This window comes from Rhagoletis zephyria, unplaced genomic scaffold (genome assembly GCF_001687245.7).
Source record: "Rhagoletis zephyria isolate East Lansing unplaced genomic scaffold, Rhagoletis_zephyria_1.1 Rzeph_scaffold_07756, whole genome shotgun sequence".
Taxonomy (NCBI): Eukaryota; Metazoa; Arthropoda; class Insecta; order Diptera; family Tephritidae; genus Rhagoletis; species Rhagoletis zephyria.
In genome coordinates this window covers 3269-21235 of record NW_016164838.1, presented here as the reverse complement: position 1 = coordinate 21235, position 17967 = coordinate 3269, and the positions used below count along the sequence as shown (strand labels likewise).

General features: G+C 39.9%; 1 protein-coding gene across 1 annotated transcript in view; it reads left to right on the top strand.

The window, feature by feature from the left end:
- Fs (Follistatin) overlaps window positions 1-17967 on the top strand; it is a gene marked incomplete at its 5' end in the record, with an annotated part of 21096 nt that overhangs the window by 949 nt on the left and 2180 nt on the right. Inside the window, 4 exons of the mRNA XM_017630454.1 lie at window positions 2303-2485; window positions 3491-5322; window positions 7212-7347; window positions 16962-17213. Coding sequence (XP_017485943.1) covers window positions 2303-2485; window positions 3491-5322; window positions 7212-7347; window positions 16962-17213 — 2403 coding nt within the window. The remainder of the gene's footprint in view (window positions 1-2302; window positions 2486-3490; window positions 5323-7211; window positions 7348-16961; window positions 17214-17967) is intronic.

The window sequence follows — 17967 nt, the reverse complement described above, 5'->3', positions numbered from 1 at the left end:
ATTATAATGCATTTGCAGGAAATTTGGCATTTTAAACGAAATATTAAGATATCTATTTATGTGCCATTTACCGCGAAAGGGCTGAACATTAAAATAAAACTACTATGACTTTTATGTAAACATCGTACATATTTAAAAAAAACTTTATGTTCTCATTTGTTAAATGTGCTTTATATGCATGTACAAATAAACATTGTGCACAAAAAGTAAAAAGTTGCGCTCGGGTATAAAAATTACCAAGAATCAACGCAAATTTTTAGAAACTTGAAACGCCTCGGCTAAAATTTAATGGGCTAAATTTTTTTTTAAGTTTAAGATTTTTATGAAAATTTTTTCCATTACTATAAGTTTTATAAAAAGTTTGAGAATCGGATTTATGTACATAGTGTTTGCTATAGAGTATGATATACATATTTTTATAAAAAAATTCCTTATGCTAAATAAACTTTCAATATTGCATAAGTTTGCACTAGAACTAAATTTCTACCAGAACCTATTTAAATTCGAATTAGACCTTTTAAAATGTTTAATTAATTTGTAATAGTCTGTAAGAGTATCTCTGTAGGCGAATAAATAAATTTACATAACTTGCGTAGTGTAGGAAAATTAAAACTATCGATACTATCGCTAGTACTATCGATAGTTTTGCACTTCCACTGTTTTCCGTCTTACAATTCAAAAGTTGTTGTCCACACTATTTTGTGCTCACTTTTCGAGGGCATTATCATTTATCCACCATTCGAGTGCCAATTTTTAACTTCAGCTATCGAATGATTTAAAATCAGTGATGCTCAAAACAGCGCCCGCGGGCGGAACACTTCAAAGCTCTCTGCAGATTTTATATGGCCGTGCACATAGTACAAACTCTCTCTGAGCGTGACTGACTTAGGTACATACATACATACATATGTGTATGTCCAGTTTTCAAACGGACAAAAATAAATGTCCAGTTTTAAAATGTTCAAACTTTTTTCAATTTTGAAATGATTAGCAATTTGTGTTATTTTTTTATATGACCAAAANAAATTTACATAACTTGCGTAGTGTAGGAAAATTAAAACTATCGATACTATCGCTAGTACTATCGATAGTTTTGCACTTCCACTGTTTTCCGTCTTACAATTCAAAAGTTGTTGTCCACACTATTTTGTGCTCACTTTTCAAGGGCATTATCATTTATCCACCATTCGAGTGCCAATTTTTAACTTCAGCTATCGAATGATTTAAAATCAGTTATGCTCAAAACAGCGCCCGCGGGCGGAACACTTCAAAGCTCTCTCTAGATTTTATATGGCCGTGCACATAGTACAAACTCTCTCTGAGCGTGACTGACTTAGGTACATACATACATACTATGTGTATATCCAGTTTTCAAACGGACAAAAATAAATGTCCAGTTTTAAAATGTTCAAACTTTTTTCAATTTTGAAATGATTAGCAATTTGTGTTATTTTTTTATATGACCAAAAATTATGTCCAGTTTTAAAAACCCAAAAATGCATGTCTCGTTTTTTACATGATCAAAAATTTATGATCAGTTTTTGAATTACTAAAATTTACGTCCTATGAAAATTGCTCAAAAATTCATGTATCATTTTATCTGACATCAAATTAAGATTTTAAATAACTAAAACTGTATATTCAGTTTAAAACTACCGAAAATTATACATATACAGCTTTAATTGCTCAAAAATTTATGTCTTTCTTTTTATGTGACCAAAAATTCAGATTATAATTGAATTAAAATATACACATGTCCGGTTTTAAAATGACCAAAAAAGTATGTGCAATTTTAAAATAATCAAACATTGTGTTCAATTTTTAAATAATCAAAAATTTATGAACAGTTTTTAAATGAAAAAAAAATAATATGTTCCGTTTAAAATTCTCAAAAATTCGTGACTTTATATGAAAACGAATTCAGATTTTATATTACTAAAAATATATATGTATGTATCTGTCCAGTTTAGTCAGAAATGTATGACCATATTTTAAATTACCATAATTATGCCTTAAAAATTCCCACAAATGAATGTCTCGCGTTAAACTTACCAAAAATTTAAATTTTAAATTACTAAAAATTTTTATCCAGTTATAAAATTACCAAAAATTTATGTACTGTCACTTGTCAGCTCTGACATTTATCGTATTCAATACATCGAAGCTTTGTATAGAATTACGAGAAAATCTAAATACAAATTCTTCAAACGACAAACATTTTAAAAAAATTTTTAGATTTGATCTGACCCCATTTATTTTCCCTGCTACCACTAATCTTTTTAAATAAATTTTCTACTTACAGCCGGCGCCTGCTGGCGTTCGTCCCAAAGTAATGGCAAATGTAGCGAGATTTATTTGCGGAATAGCACTAAGGCGGAGTGTTGTCGATATTCAGAGCTATTCTACACTGACCGAGATGTAACAGACGTGGAATTATTTTTTGCGACCACCATTGGTGATGGCATGACCTGCTCACCCTGTGCTTGTAAGTATAAGGGGATATATGTACGTACATGCATCGATACCAAAAGTACTCAGAACTCGATTCTAGTTTTGGAGTACTCCAAAGAACTCAGTACTCACAAAAGAACTCAAAAGTACTTAGTACTCAAAAAAGGAACTCCAAAGTACTCAGTACTCAAAAATACTCTGTTCCAATAATCGCTTTGATACATATACTCAGGATCGATCAAAGTACTTAGTATTAAGTGTCGAATAGAATTAAAAAGTACTGAGTTTTATTTACATTTAACGGTATTCAGAAATGATTGTACTCAATTTGCAGTTGCAATAATTTTCAGTACAGTTAGCCATTCATATGACGTAATATGGGAATTATATATTAATTTGAATAAAATACTGCCAGCTTGTGAGATTTCTACACTAAGTATTGAAATGTTACAAACATGCGGATATTTAAAGAAAGTAAGACTCAGTACTCTGAAAAATACCCGATCCTTAAAAGTATCGATACCAAAGAACTCGATCCTCAAAAGTACTCAATACTTCCCAGCACTAGCACATACATACATATGTAGAATGTTCAGTATTTATCTAAAACACACACACTGTGCTTCCATAACCATTTGTTTTTTGGACATGTGTCTCATATCGAGCCCTAACCCCCAAACTAACATAAACGACATTTTTACCAAAATTTTCATTTTGATGCAGAAATTAATCTAGATGCTCTAGGAATATTTTTGCATCACAAAGAAAAATTTAAAAAAATGTCGCTTACGTTATTTTGGCGGTAAGGGCTCGATATGTACACATAGTATATCCAGCCCTCACCGCCAAAAATACGTAAGCGACATTTTTTCACAATTTTATTTTGGATGCAGAAATGCATCTGGCTGCTGCAGGAACATTCTTGCATCATTAAGAAAATTTTGAAAAAACTATCGCTTACGTCTTTTTGGCATTTAGGGTTCGATACTTTTATGTACATATGTATTTATTCATAGCCAATCACTTATTTCAATTTCAGTGAGCTGCAAGAGCATGCAATGCAGTTGGAATAAGAAATGCGTCAAGCGCAAAGGCCGTCCAAAGTGTGTCTGTGCACCTGAATGTGGGGCGGCTAAGCGGCACAAGCAACGAAGCCAACAGAGGACCTTTCGCGGACACGAACCACACAGCGAACAATTGCGGCTGAATAGGCACATAGTACTAGGAAGCGATGGCATCAGCGGCGGCCGCGCTGGTGGTGGTGGTGTGGTTGGCAAAGCAGGCAACGGAGCCGGTAGCGCTACATCGACGCTGTTCGGTGAAGGCAAGTCGCCACGCGACATACGTAGTTTAAGTAGTGAAATTACAAATGTTAATTTAGGTGTCGAACACCAATTGCAAATGCAACAACAAAACCAAAGAAAAATGATTATAATGCAAAGTCAAAGCCAACAGAAGCCTCAGTTAAGTAGACGAGTGGAGAATTCGGGAAGACTTTTGATAACGGCCAATGCCGAGCATGACACAGAGAAACCCGTCCAGCGACGATTACAAATCTTTAGCAATATAAGAACGAATAGCAGACATCACAAGAGCTTCGACGATGACTTCAACAACGGTGATGAAGACGATGGTGACGAAAGTGCAGAGGGTGTGGATGCTGAGGACAGAGAAGTTGATGGCAACAATGAAGATGCTGATAATGATGGTGATATTGATGATTGGTTAGACGATGGCAGCGAAGAAGCATCTTCCGGCAACCATCGCCGGAGTAGCGATGATTCAGCAAGAACGCCAACGGCACCGCCGGAGTCACGACGAAGCTTAAACTTGCCGTCTAGACATAAAACCAATAAAAATTCGAATCACAACAAAAAAAGAAGGTTGCATGAGAATGAAATGGAGGTTAGCAAGCGCCAACAGGAGAATAGCAACAACAATAATTTCGCCATAATTAAACGTTTTCAGCTAGCCGCGTTACAACCGTCAGCTTCGTCACGAGTAACGGCAACAACAGCAGCAACGTCAAATGCTAGACAACTCGAAAACGCTCCAAATCACGATGAGATGTCGCTGGCGGCAGGAGGAGGCATTCTGAACGGTAATAGCGCTAACAATAACAACAACAACAACAACAACCATAAGACCAATAGCAACAGTAGGAATAACGTTAATGGCGGCAGACAACGTGAACGTCATCACCATCATCAGCAGCATCAACAGCAGCAGCTGCAACGTAAACGCAAACATCACCAGCATCAGAAGCAACTACAACAACAACAACATCAGCAACAAGAGCAACAACAGAAGCAGCAGCAGCAGCAGCAGCAGCAGCCGCCCCATCAGCAAAGTGACCATCAACACAATCATCGCGCGCATAAAAAGCACAAAAAGCTGAAGGATCACAATGCAAACAACAATGGCAACAACGTGCGCACGCGTACATCGTCTGCAACATCCTCGCTGACAGCGCACAGCGGTGATAGCATAATGCCAGCAACCACAATAGCAACAACAGCAACAGCAACAGCAACGGCAATGACAACAACTGCTGTGCCAACTACAATGGACTGGCAGACAACAGCTGCTACCGCCACTCCCGTAAATTCCATGTCGCCGTCTGACGATCGTCGTTTATTAAATCACGGAAGTCATATAGCAAAGTCATCGCCATCGTTGTCGTCGTCGTCGTCGTCGTCGCTAGCAACAAAACAAGAAAAACTTAGCACTTCGTCGGAAGCATTTTTTGGTGGAGTTGTTTCTGCTGACGTTGGCAAATCATTTCGCAATTCCGATGACTCGACACTACTCGATGGAATTTACGATAATTTCAATGTTTACGGATTCCCAAATCGCCAATTCGAAGTTGCGGTGAGTTTTAAAATTTTTTATTTTTTATTTTTTGCATAGTTTTAGCTTTAGTCGTGTCTGGAAGGAACCTGCTGAAAGGTAGAAAACTTTGACTTGGGTTGTGTTTGGGTTTATTTTTGCATAAGTTATTCACAATTTGTGTATGTACATTAGGCTGGCTCGATTTCGTATGGGGGAAAAATCAAAACTATTCTTTATTTTGGTTTAGGACTAAGGAAATAGTAATTGGCAAAAAAAAAATAAAACAACGCTTATTTTACCGCGCAATTGATGCAAAGCACCAGAGCCTTTACAAACCATTTGACCCCAGCGAAGCATCAGCATGATTTTCGTAAACTGCAAAGCACAACAACAACACTTATCGCCATAAACAGCCAGATAACTCGTGGCTTAAACCACAACCGCCCCTGTGAGTAAACAGTCCTAGTAGCGTTTGACACCATTTGTCATTCAACGCTACTAGAAAGATATTGACGCTGCCTCTCTTCCACAGGGACTCAAACGGCGGCCGGCGAAGTACATATCGACTGCTGAGTGGAAGANAGCATAGTTTTAGCTATAGTCGTATCTGGAAGGAAACTGCAGGAAAGAAGAAAAATTGCACTTGGGTTGTGGTTGGGTTTTTTTTGCATAAGTTATTCACAATTTTTGTATGAACATTAGGCTGGCTCGATTTCATATGGAGGAAAAATCAAAGGTATTCTTTATTTTGGTTTAGGACTAAGGAAATAGTAATTGGCAAAAATAAAAATAAAAAAAATAAAACAACGCTTAGTTTACCGCGCTATTGATGCAAAGGATCAGAGCCTTTACAAACCATTTGACCTCTGCGAAGCATCAGCATGATTTTCGTATAGTGCAAAGCACAACAACAACACTTATCGCCATAAACAGCCAGATAACTCGTGGCCTAAACCACAACCGCCCCTGTGAGTAAACAGTCCTAGTAGCGTTTGACACCATTTGTCATTCAACGCTACTAGAAAGATATTGACGCTGCCTCTCTTCCACAGGGACTCAAACGGCGGCCGGCGAAGTACATATCGACTGCTGAGTGGAAGATCGAGCTATCTCGGCAGCCAGTTCGAAAACGCCCTATCTCAAAAAACTTTTCAAGAACGCCCTATTTCAGAATTTTATTGAAAAACACTCTATCTCAGAATTTGGTTGAAGAACGCCCTATTTCAGAATTCGATTCAAAAATACTTACTTACTTCAAAATGCCTGAGCTCCACCTGTACAGCGGGGCCTAAATGCTTCCCGTAAAGGAGCATAACAAAATGCTTAGCAAGCAGTTTCTGGTGGCATTTCACAGACGTTAGCACCTCAACAGACCCTTGCTCGAGGAGGAGCCTCCGCCCAGACGCATCAGAGGGCGCTTCAACTACCAAGAGAGACCCGGCGTTCCTCTGGCCCCGTTACGGTCAGGTAGCCGCCTCAACAGCTAATGAGTTTCCGGCATGTGGAGACTCCCCGTACGACACCAACCACGTCCTCATATGCCAGCTCAATCCCAATGAATAGCGTAACCCGAGTTTACATTTTCTCTGTCAAAGTGCTCAATTACTCCAGGTCCCCAGGGGTCTGTAGAGAGGGGAAGAGGAACTTTTCTTAAAGGTTTTTACAATGCGGTTATGGCAAGGAGTATTCTACGTAAAAATTCGCCAAATAAATTATAGGTCTAAAATGAATTTCGAGCACACCAAACTATTTTCTTCGGAAAAATTCTCTTAGAATATCACGTAGAATACTCCTATGCCGCAGCCGCATAGTCGAAAAAAATTTCCCATACAATTGACCTATCCTAATGCATATGTGCACACAAAATATGTATGCATACGCAATCTAAAATTTATTTTAATCTAATATAATTTTGATGTTTTTAATAGGTAGAAAATTTCCATGGGCCACATCCAGTCTGCGGCACAGATGGTCGCACCTATAATACGGAATGTCAATTGAAGAAACGAGCGTGCCGCACCAATAATCCGTCGCTAACTGTTGCCTATCGAGGACATTGCCGAAGTAAGTTTCATGCCAAGTACTTATGACTAATTTCCACTAGGCATTGAAATGACAAAAATTACGACAAAAATTTCTAAGAATAAAATAGTGCCATGTGAAAACAGACTCTAGTAAATTTTTTTTAACATCATTAAAGATTTTGTCATTTAATGCACAGTTGAAATCCGGCATTATAGCAATTTCTTCTTTCTAAATATATGTGTGCATTCAACGCATATAGTATATTGTTACTTTACTATCACAGTTTTCTTCTTCTTTACTTTAAAACCGTTGGATAAAATAAAAAAAATACTAACAGTAGCCTGTATGTATATGGATCAATCCACTCGGGAAAATCAAAAAGTTGATTTTTTCAATGTAAAAAGACCTGATCTTTCGATTAAGATGACTAAAAACAAAATTAAAAATGGCCATAATTGAGAAAAATTACAAATAAATTTTTGTTTCAAATTTTCACCATGAAAATGGGAAAATTTTCGAAAACGTCAGATTGCCCGTACAAAAATCTAGAGAAATCATATTTTTTTTTAAATTTGGGTTGCCATTTTTTATCTGATTCCCAGCTAGTCGAAAAGTAGCTTGTTTTGCACCGCTCATTTGCCCATTGATAAGACATTAGAAGTGTGACGCAGCAATATTGGAGCAATTGTTTTGGTAGTACCAAGCGCAACCAATTTCTTTTTCATTTATTTTTTGCCCTATCCCCAGCTGTTATCCACATTTCAGAAATATTTACTATATCTTTGTTATAATATAGGAAAATGTCATTATCTTTGAGTGAATTACGACTACAAAATACAGCAATATGACAAGCGACTAGACTTGGAAAAGTGGCAGATCGGGTCCGAATGGTGTTAAGTCATAGTCAAACTGTGGCTACTTGGAGAGCAACGATGCAGACAACGATGACTAAGTCTCAGCTTTTATGTATGATTTCCCATCAATCACGCAGCGAGTGAATATTATTTTATATTAAGGAGGTACGCAGGATCTCACCAAGACTAGTCGGTTATGATATTCCTGCTAAGAGAAATCTGGCTCGATTAACAAGGCGATCTGCTTAATATTCAGATAACGGGCAGAGATATTCAGAATTTTGGCAACCATCACGGATCACTGACAGCCCCAGTAAACATGTGGCAGGAAGAGCACTTATCTATGAACAATATTATAGAAGTTGTAGCAGCCGTCAGTGAAGAAAGTGTCCAGCATTTGCTGTGTGAATGTCCAGGCCATTCGAATATTAGATACAAAACGCAGAAAATACATATCCCTAGTGATTAACAACTAAGAGACCTAGTGGACAAATCTATCAGAGAATCAGGGCAAAACATTTCCCATGGGAATTGCATTAAAATGGCGCAAAAAGCCCTCGACTTGAGTACCCAGCTGTATAGGTGGTAAAATGGTTGCCGAGGATTTCGTAGAAAAGATGGTCCGGCTGCTTACAGTGAAGAAGCTAGAAAGTTCGGAGTGGTAGCCGTTTACTTTTGAGCAGAGGTAGTTGGGAGAGTTTTAAAATGTAGGAATTAAAGAGAAGTGGGCGGGGAGAGAACACCCACTGTGTAATTCCTTATTTAATTTTCCTTTGTTTTTACGTTTTACCTCGAAAAAAATTGACGGGTGTCGACCTCTCAGAATATTTACCGGCCACCGTTTAAGTCGACGTGGGAGAAAGGAAGCCTCTATGTTTTCTAGCAGCGTGAAATGACACACGGCGTCGAATGCCATAGAAAAATCCAACGCTACTGGGACTATTATCTCACAGTAGCGGTTACAATATAGACCACGAGTTATTTGAGTGTTTATGACGTTTATTGCTGCAGTAGCATTTGCAAGGCCTCTAATACTTTCGCGACGGGGAAAGGATTGTTATCGGCCGATAAAACTAGCCGTTGTTGACAGGTTTCCGCGCAGTGGAATCACTGACCCAGAATCCACCTGTCAGGTATGATCAGAGTGGTCATTGCCGTGTTGAGGACCTTGGTGAGGTACTATAAGCCCCCTGCCCCAAATCTTTTCAGCTTCATAATGCGTATTCCATCGGGACCAATTGCTTTAGTGGCTTTTGCCTTTCTGGTAGTCACCCGGCCCTCACCGCCTGGTGAAAGCAATAAGCGCACTTTATTTTGGCAGTTTGCGCAGCCTTCTGATCACTAGATGTTTGGCTCCGCCCAATAGAGAATGCAAAACGAATTGCCGGCTAAAATAACTGTCGCATCGCTCTGGCTACGGCGAGGCAGACATCGTTCTTCATTGGGTAGGACCGTGACCTTATGATTGACCAAAGCTTGCTCACAATAGAGGCAAAGTGTCAACACTTCTTGCGTCTATAGTGGTTTACTATCTGCCGAATCTCTGCATTAACATCCTGCACTGAGAACTCCTTTTTCGTTTTGTGAAGCAGCAAGATTCTGCTGACTTTGCACATCACTGATACGGGTTCGATTCCTGCTGGAGTCTAGAGAATGAAACCTGAACAAAAGATGTGGTGATTACCGAAATAGCCTTTTTCAAAAAAAAAAAAAATAAAAATACCGTTGGAACAAATATTATTACGCCACAATAAGTAATAATAACACGAAATTATTTTTCTTCGTCCGNCGATATCTGGCTCCGTCCAATAGAGAATGTATTAATATCCTGCACTGAGAACTCCTTTTTTGTTTTTGTGAAGCAGCAAGATTGTGCTGACTTTGCACATCGCTGATGCGAGTTCGATTCCTGCTGGAGTCTAGAGAAAGAAACCTGATCAAAAGATGTGGTGATTACCGAAATAGCCTTTTTCCAAAAAAAAAAAAAATTACCGTTGGAACAAATATTATTACGCCACAATAAGTAATAATAACACGAAATTATTTTTCTTCGTCCGAGTATTTTCATTTACATCATTTTGTTGGCTACGAGAAAAATCCGGCAAAGAATGCGGCAAAAATTGTAAAATATCGTCGACTGGTTGATAGCAAGACGCACGAGTTGTCAAACCAATCATTGACCATGCACCTGGCATTAGCATTCGGCATCGATTTGAAGCCAAGAAGGCAATAAATACAAAACATACATAAATATTCATACATATGTATGTAGTAGGTAGTTAGATATATAAACTATGCATATTTGTAAGTATTTAGTCGCGTTTGTGCAGCCGGAAACCATGTGGGCAATAAAGATCATCCAAAGTGTCTGGAAAATTTCCATCGGAAAAATACTTGTTGCACTTTGATTAAATCAGAGACTGCCTCAATGCATTTCTACGCTTAGCAGCAGCAAAAATACGCAGTTGCATGTATGTACATACGTAGATACAACCATACGCATGTAGGCAAGCGCGACAAGCTGAGTTTAACGCGTGCCTAAATTGTTGCCACAAACCAAAACTAAAAAAAAAAACACCAAAACAAAAGTGAGAAACGCCTAACGACAACTGACGTAGTTGTTGCTGCCACAACTAACTAATGACTCTGACTATTGCCACGAGCCACGAACAACAATAATAACATCAGCTACACATATTTAAAAGCATACCATCAATATAGTGGAGTGTAGAAAATGTCGCCAGCTCGCAATCGACCAACTGGCAACAGGAATTGGTGGCTGTACCGGCCGTATGCAATTGGCATCAAGAAAAATTACAACAACATGTTGCAAATGCCACTTGTAGCTAACTGCCTGGCTAGCTGGCTGGCTGGCTGAAAGTCGCCCATGTGTGCACGTTGTGTGTACGCGTACAATAATTTCATGAAAAATTATATTACAATTTTGTTGGTGTCACAGATGGCGCCAAGGCGTTGCCACAACGCTGCAATGTTCAATGATAAATTTGACAGTTTATTAGTTGCAAACGAGTGATTCGCTGGTTTTACTAGTGGTGTTGCATTTTTGTTGTTGGATTTTTTTTGTTAGATCAGAACATTGGCTCTCTGTGTTGCTTGCTGTGCCTGTTAAACGTTGTTGTAATATGTACGAGGATGTGTGACATGACAAAAGATAGAACAAAAATAACTGTACGGGTATTTTTAGATATTTTCATTCAGATAGATGTGGTAGTTTCTTTTTAGTTTTCGTGTGTTGATTACGTTGCTTGTTGATTATTGTGTACAAAAATTTTCCGTTTATTTCAGATTTTTTAATACGTATCTACATACTTTCATTGGCGGTTAAGAATTAGAATTATTTAAATTAGTGTATGAAAAAGTACTCAGACTCTGAACTGGTCACAAGATTTAATATTTCATCCTGCAAGTTTGTAATGTCTGAGCGGTTAGGTTAGCTTAGATGGCAGATCCATGTGTCAGGGGCTCACCAATACTTAATCGATAAAACGTCTCGTGCCGATTATGTAATTACAAATTCGCCTAATCTCAATGCCCCAGATCTCCAAAGGGATATTACGGATTTGAGAGCCGAAGTACACTTCAACCTTAGTCTCACAAATGCTGGCCACCTAAAAGGTAATGTTGAGCTGATTCCACCTCGCCATCTTCCAGGCAACTGCGACATACGGGATCAGGTAATATGTTCAGCCTTAGATTAGGTTAGGTTGTCGCGGTCGTCTGTAAGACAAACTTAGGATTGAGGCTCATTGTGATGCCGCATGTGGGCGTGTGTAGCTTCCAATCGCTCCTAAAACCATTTAGAACTTTGCAGGAATTTTAGAAGGTCCCTGATTTCAACGCATCTATGGTGCTCCAGTTAGTCGAAGAATTGTCTACCCAGATCTGGATAGATCAGGGCGTTTCATCGTCTTCTTCATCTTACAACTTCAACAGAAGTCACGTAATCGTACGCCTAGTCCGTAGACATGCTTGCCAATTAGGCAGTATCCTGTTATAAACGCTACTAACAAACTGATATTCTGCTTATTTAAGCTCAGTAGTAGGCCTGTGCGTTTAGCGCTGAGCGCCGGCCATAGTTTCCTGGCAGTTTTGCAGGTGATTTTGTCAAGCGATCTATCGTTCGCTACTTTAGTGAGCTTCTCGGAAATAAGTATCTTGCAAGTTTGTAATGGTATTCCTATATACCCTCAATAGGTAGTTTGGTGCCAAGTCGCGCCAGTTCATCAGCCTTACAGTTCTTTTCATCGCCGCTGTGTCCCGGAACCCATATCACCTTTGGGCGAAATCTCTCAGCCATCTGGTTAAGAGATGTGCTACCATGGAGGTTGTCGACTGCTTCGTAAGGGATTTGGTTGTTCAGCCTTACTGCGTTAACACTGATTTCACAGTGACCCGTTAAAACCCCACCTGAAGTGAAAGCTGTGGCTTGTAAGTGTGAGGAGTGCACACGACCGCCCCCTGGCCACCTTCGGTTAGAAGGATCTTGCACTCGCGCACGTTATATTTTTCGCCCAGCGCTCGCTGAGCTGACATGAGGCCCATATTTTCAAAAGTGTACCACAAGGGATCAATGGCACTCCCAGCCGCTATAAAAATCCGGCGGTAACATTTCAATAATCGGAACTCAATGTAGCCTACAATAAAAGTTGATAGCAACCGCTTCCGCCTGAAATACAGCAGCAGTCCGTTAGCCTTAACTTAGTACTGATTGCAAGCTATCGACAGAAGACCCTTCCACCAACTCTACCGTCCAGTTCCGATTCACTGCTCCCTCTCTCCAAAACTTCCGCCCGGCCCAATCCTCCCTTGAGAGAAAGTGGACAGAGAAGAAGCTCCTAGGAGCCATTTCAGTGGAGCAGTAATCCCTGCGATCAGGGATGAGATCGAAGCCCCCTAGAACTACAGAGTGTCCGGCCCGAAAGTCGGTCAACCTTTCGATTTCCCTGAGTCTTATAGCTGTTTTCGACGCGAAATTTTGCCTGCAATGCCGACAAGCACTACGTTCAACAGTTTGTTAAGTGCTAATATATGGTGGTCTGAGAGGAGACTTAGTACTTCTTTATGTATCTTTATCCGATAATGTTATTTGAGTAATTAGAAGCACTACTAGAAAGAGACAGTATGAGGGGATCCGAAGAAAACATGAGGGCATGCATTAGGTCTTCCTTCGTATTTTTTCGGAATGTCTTGCGAGTACGACTCTGCTGGCAACTTCTATAATTATTTTTTCTGGCTTCGCGCTCTTTCTCCAACATGATGCCAGTTGGGAGGCAAATGTGGTTTATTATTTATTTATTTATTTGTTTCAGCTCCATGTATTTGTATCTTATGATTGCCGTCACAGTCTGTTGACTATCACTGAATAGGTCGCTCACTAATCCCATACTTACCAAGGTTCAAAGGGCAGAAGGCATGCTAGTCATAGGTGCGCTGCCATCCACATCCACCAAAGCCATGGCCGATACGTTTAGATCGCCAGATTACACAACACTGCCACCATCTGCACGGATAGCTCTAAACTAAATCTAAGAGTAGGGAGTGGGATACACCCATAGGGTCTCTCATTAAACCTCTGATTTAGGCTGCCAGACCACCGCAGTATCTTCCAAGCAGAACTTCAACAAGCAGTCTCCCACAGCCAAGAAGCTATAAAGTCACTATATTGCTGTGGAACTTCATCAAGAACTTCGATAGAATGTAGGAAACTCCTTAACGATTTAGCTTCAAAGTCTACTACCCACATTTTGTGGCTGCCAGACCACAGAGACATACAAGCCAACTGTAAGACTAGCTTGCGGTGAAGGGAACCACTATGCCTGAGGTCAAGGCAAAAACAAGTTCCAAGTGACCGAATCTATAACTGCTTGATGGGAAGACATGCTGACATAATGGACTTACCGGCGACTAACTTCTGCCGAAGCTGCCGCGGCGACAAGGAAATTGAGAGTTGTGAACACTAACTCGGTTACTGCCCTGTCCCATCCAGGGCAAGAAGGCACTCATGAATACTCCCGCTGCAACGGGCCCACTGGGTCTAAGAGTGGCTCTCACCTACGATGAAGGCAGTAATAGATCCTATAATTACGCTAAATCTTATTATAATACCTGCACTCACGTCTGTGAGAAAAATTTTCTCGCTGTGTTTCTGTTATTTGTATTCCCAGTACAAGACATTGGAGTATCCACTATCAAGGACATTTCTGCCTAAGCTTGTTATAAATAGCTAGTTTCCTCTTATCAACAATGTTTTTATGTGAACCCCGAACTTGCCAATTTTTAATCCCTATAAATCACCTTCTGAGATTAAATGTGCTCAGCAAATGAGGACGATTCTGCGATAACTACAGGGCTTTGTCAAGCGTTTTGTTTAAAAGACTAAATCCCACCAGCAATGACCTGGCTGGGCCTGATGAAACAACTATATACCAGGTATTCACCATACGCCANACTGAGTTTAAATGTGCTCAGCAAATGATTACGATTCTGCGATAACTACAGGGCTTTGTCAAGCGTTTTGTTTAAAAGACTAAATCCCACCAGCAATGAACTGGCTGGGCCTGATGAAACAACTATATACCAGGTATTCACCATACGCCAAGCCTTGTAAAAGACCAGTGAAAGGAGGATCGACATTCACCATTTCTTTGTCGACTTCAAATCTGCTTCGGACAGCACGAAATACAGTTGGCTTTCTACCGCAATGTTAGAATTGGAATCAGCTCCCTCAGAACTGACCCTTGCAGTATTCGAGGTAAAGATTCTGCAGACGATGGAACCATGAGATATAAGAGCTTTACAATGACATAAACATAGCTCATAGTATTTTCCAAAGCCAAACCAGCCTTGTACATATTCAGTGCCGGGCCCGGATTTCCGGCCCTCGCAACAGCAAATTCTTCTTTGTCAAGTTCCATAGGAATAGATAAGATTAATAAGGTTAAGGTCAGTTGAAATCATTTTGAAGCTTTTATGAAGCGTAGCATTGGTTTCATTCTTATAACGGATAGTTCCGTAAGAGCTAAAGAAGTGTTTACCTAAAAAGCCTGCTCTGCTCTTAGCCACAGCTGGCCACCTGCCGAAGGAATATTCGACAGTTTCTTCCTCTTTGTGATCTCTGCAACTTCTGCATGTTTATAGCCTCGAAGAATGTCTACCAACTAACCAATGGCGGGTTCACAAGCCATGACCTTCGAAATGTCTGCTCTGGAGAGGCTGAGCATTTCTTCTGTTGTTTTCTGATGAGTTTGCGTCCGTAGTAGCCCAGTTGTTATACAAGTGCCCTCAGCTATCCATGGCCTATTGGTCTCTTGAATAATGTTATTTCTGTTCCTTAATTTGCAGATTGCAATGCTTGCAATTTCTGCCACCTCCTTAAAAGCTACAACCCAGGAAATCTCCTTGGGATGCAACCACCATGTTTTTCCGACGAGCTGTTTAGTGGTTAACAACGATTTCATTGCTTTTTTGATAATTGAGTAGAGATGTGATTCCCAAGTGAGTTTTCTATTCATGGTTATGCTTAGATATTTGACATCTTCCTTTAGGCGAACACAGTCCCGTTTATGTTTAGGTCTGGAAAGCACAGCTTCCTTTTCCTAATGAAAGCGATGATTGTAGTTTTATTGGGATTTATAGACAATCCCTCTCTACCACACCAATTGTTTAGGTAGGGCGTCCTGCATTACCTGCACTGAGTAACTGAAGTATTACATCAGCCTCTATAGACCACAACAGTGGAAAAACACTCCTCCATGTGGACTCCGGTGATGCTGAGGTTCGCCTTGATTGTGCTCTGGGTAAGCATGTAGCCAATCCATTCGACTATTTTGGAATTGGCACCTCTATTGAACAGAGCCACTTCCATGGATTTGAAGCAAGCATTGGCAAAGCCACCATAATGTCCATGAATGAGCAGATGGCAATCCCCTTTGATGCAAATGCCTTTTCTAAGCGTATTGATGTTTATGCAGTGGAGAGCGAGTGAAAATATCCTCCCCTTTAGCTGGTGGTCCAGAAGTTCTTCCAACGTATTTTTAACCTCTTGTCGCTCAGTTGGGTTTTTTAAAGTTGACTGCCATATGTATTAATTACTGAGGCGAAGGCTAAGATCCCTCTTTGATATGAGTTCTAGATATTTAACAATCTCCTTCGAAGGAATATCAAGTGAACTATGCTTTGCGGTGTGCCCTTAGGCGCGTTTTTGTTGACCGATGTTCCACCATTTCGCACGAATTCTGCCCGAGATTCAAAAGGTCCTAGCTAATAATAATAAGTAGCTGGTAGAAAGTGCTTTTAAGATCAAGTTTTTGCAATATTATGCACAATTTGATGTAACGCAGTATCAACAGCTGTGCCTTTTGAGTAGTCGTGCTAACAGTTAGAAAGCTTTATTAGATTTGGTCACTGGATTTCACCTGGGTGCGCATTCCTACTTTAGATGCTCGGTCATCTCATTTAGAGATCTACTGCATTTAGTAAAAGAACTTTTTGCATTATCCCTGTGCGAGTCCAAAACTATTTATACAGGCTGTCTGACGATCAGAGCAAATTAATAAGACAACTTTTCTCTTTGCAGCTATTTGAATAAGGCTGCATACAGCTAACTAACTTAAGCTGAGGATCAAAAGTTCGAAAATTGCTCGCAATTTATATTTACCTCTAACATTGATTGCCGTTTTAAGATTATAGAATTCTTCTTATCTAATAAAACTTAATGAATATTACTGTAGAATAAATAACCTCGCCAATAACACTTTTTAATCTTCTTTCAATTTCCAGCTTCTTGCAACGGTGTGAAATGCCTCGGTGGTCTTACATGTGTCGAAGATCAATATACCATACCACACTGTATCGCTTGCAAAATCGATTGCCCCGAAGATGATGCTGCCGCGGCTGCCTCGCACGCAATTGACCCAAAGCGCGCTGTGTGCGGTGTCGATGGCAAGACATACCGTAGTGTTTGTGATATAAATCGAATGATTTGCAAGAGTGGACGTTCAATTGCCGTCGCATATCCGGGACCGTGTCGGGGTAAGTGTCAACGTCACACATACATATAAGTATATGTTTACGTATGGCAAATGCAAATAAGGCAACAGGGTCAAGAAGCAGCCCTTCAGCAATTCAGACTCACCATAGGTCAGCCCACAGATAGTCCCTATTGTTACCAGCACTAGTCTCTCATAATTCCCCTGCCAATGGTTTCAACTGTCATTTTTAACCGACTTCCAAAAAAGGAGGAGGTTATCAGTTCGTCGNATATGGCAAATGCAAATAAGGCAACAGGGTCAAGAAGCAGCCCTTCAGCAATTCAGACTCACCATAGGTTAGCCCACAGATAGTCCCTATTGTTACCAGCACTAGTCTCTCATAATTCCCCTGCCAATGGTTTCAACTGTCATTTTTAACCGACTTCCAAAAAAGGAGGAGGTTATCAGTTCGTCGGAATCTTTTTTTTTTTTTTTTAATGTATGTTACCGCATAACTTTGGACCACGTCAACCGCTTTCGATAATTCTTTTTGCATCGGAAAGGTAGTGTCTCAGAGGTGGTCCCATACTAATTGGTTAAGATCCGATCAGTGGATCATGAGATATATATATATATATTTTTTATATGAGAGTTGAAGTCGGTTTTTCTTTTGCTAAAAATTACTTGTTAGCATTGGCGTGTCATTTGAAAAGGACCGGTCCAATCAACACTGACCGTATGATAGTCCTGGACTATTCCAAATTTTGAGATTTTTTTCGTTGGAGTAAGATTGCGTTCTGCACTTCGCAGATGCT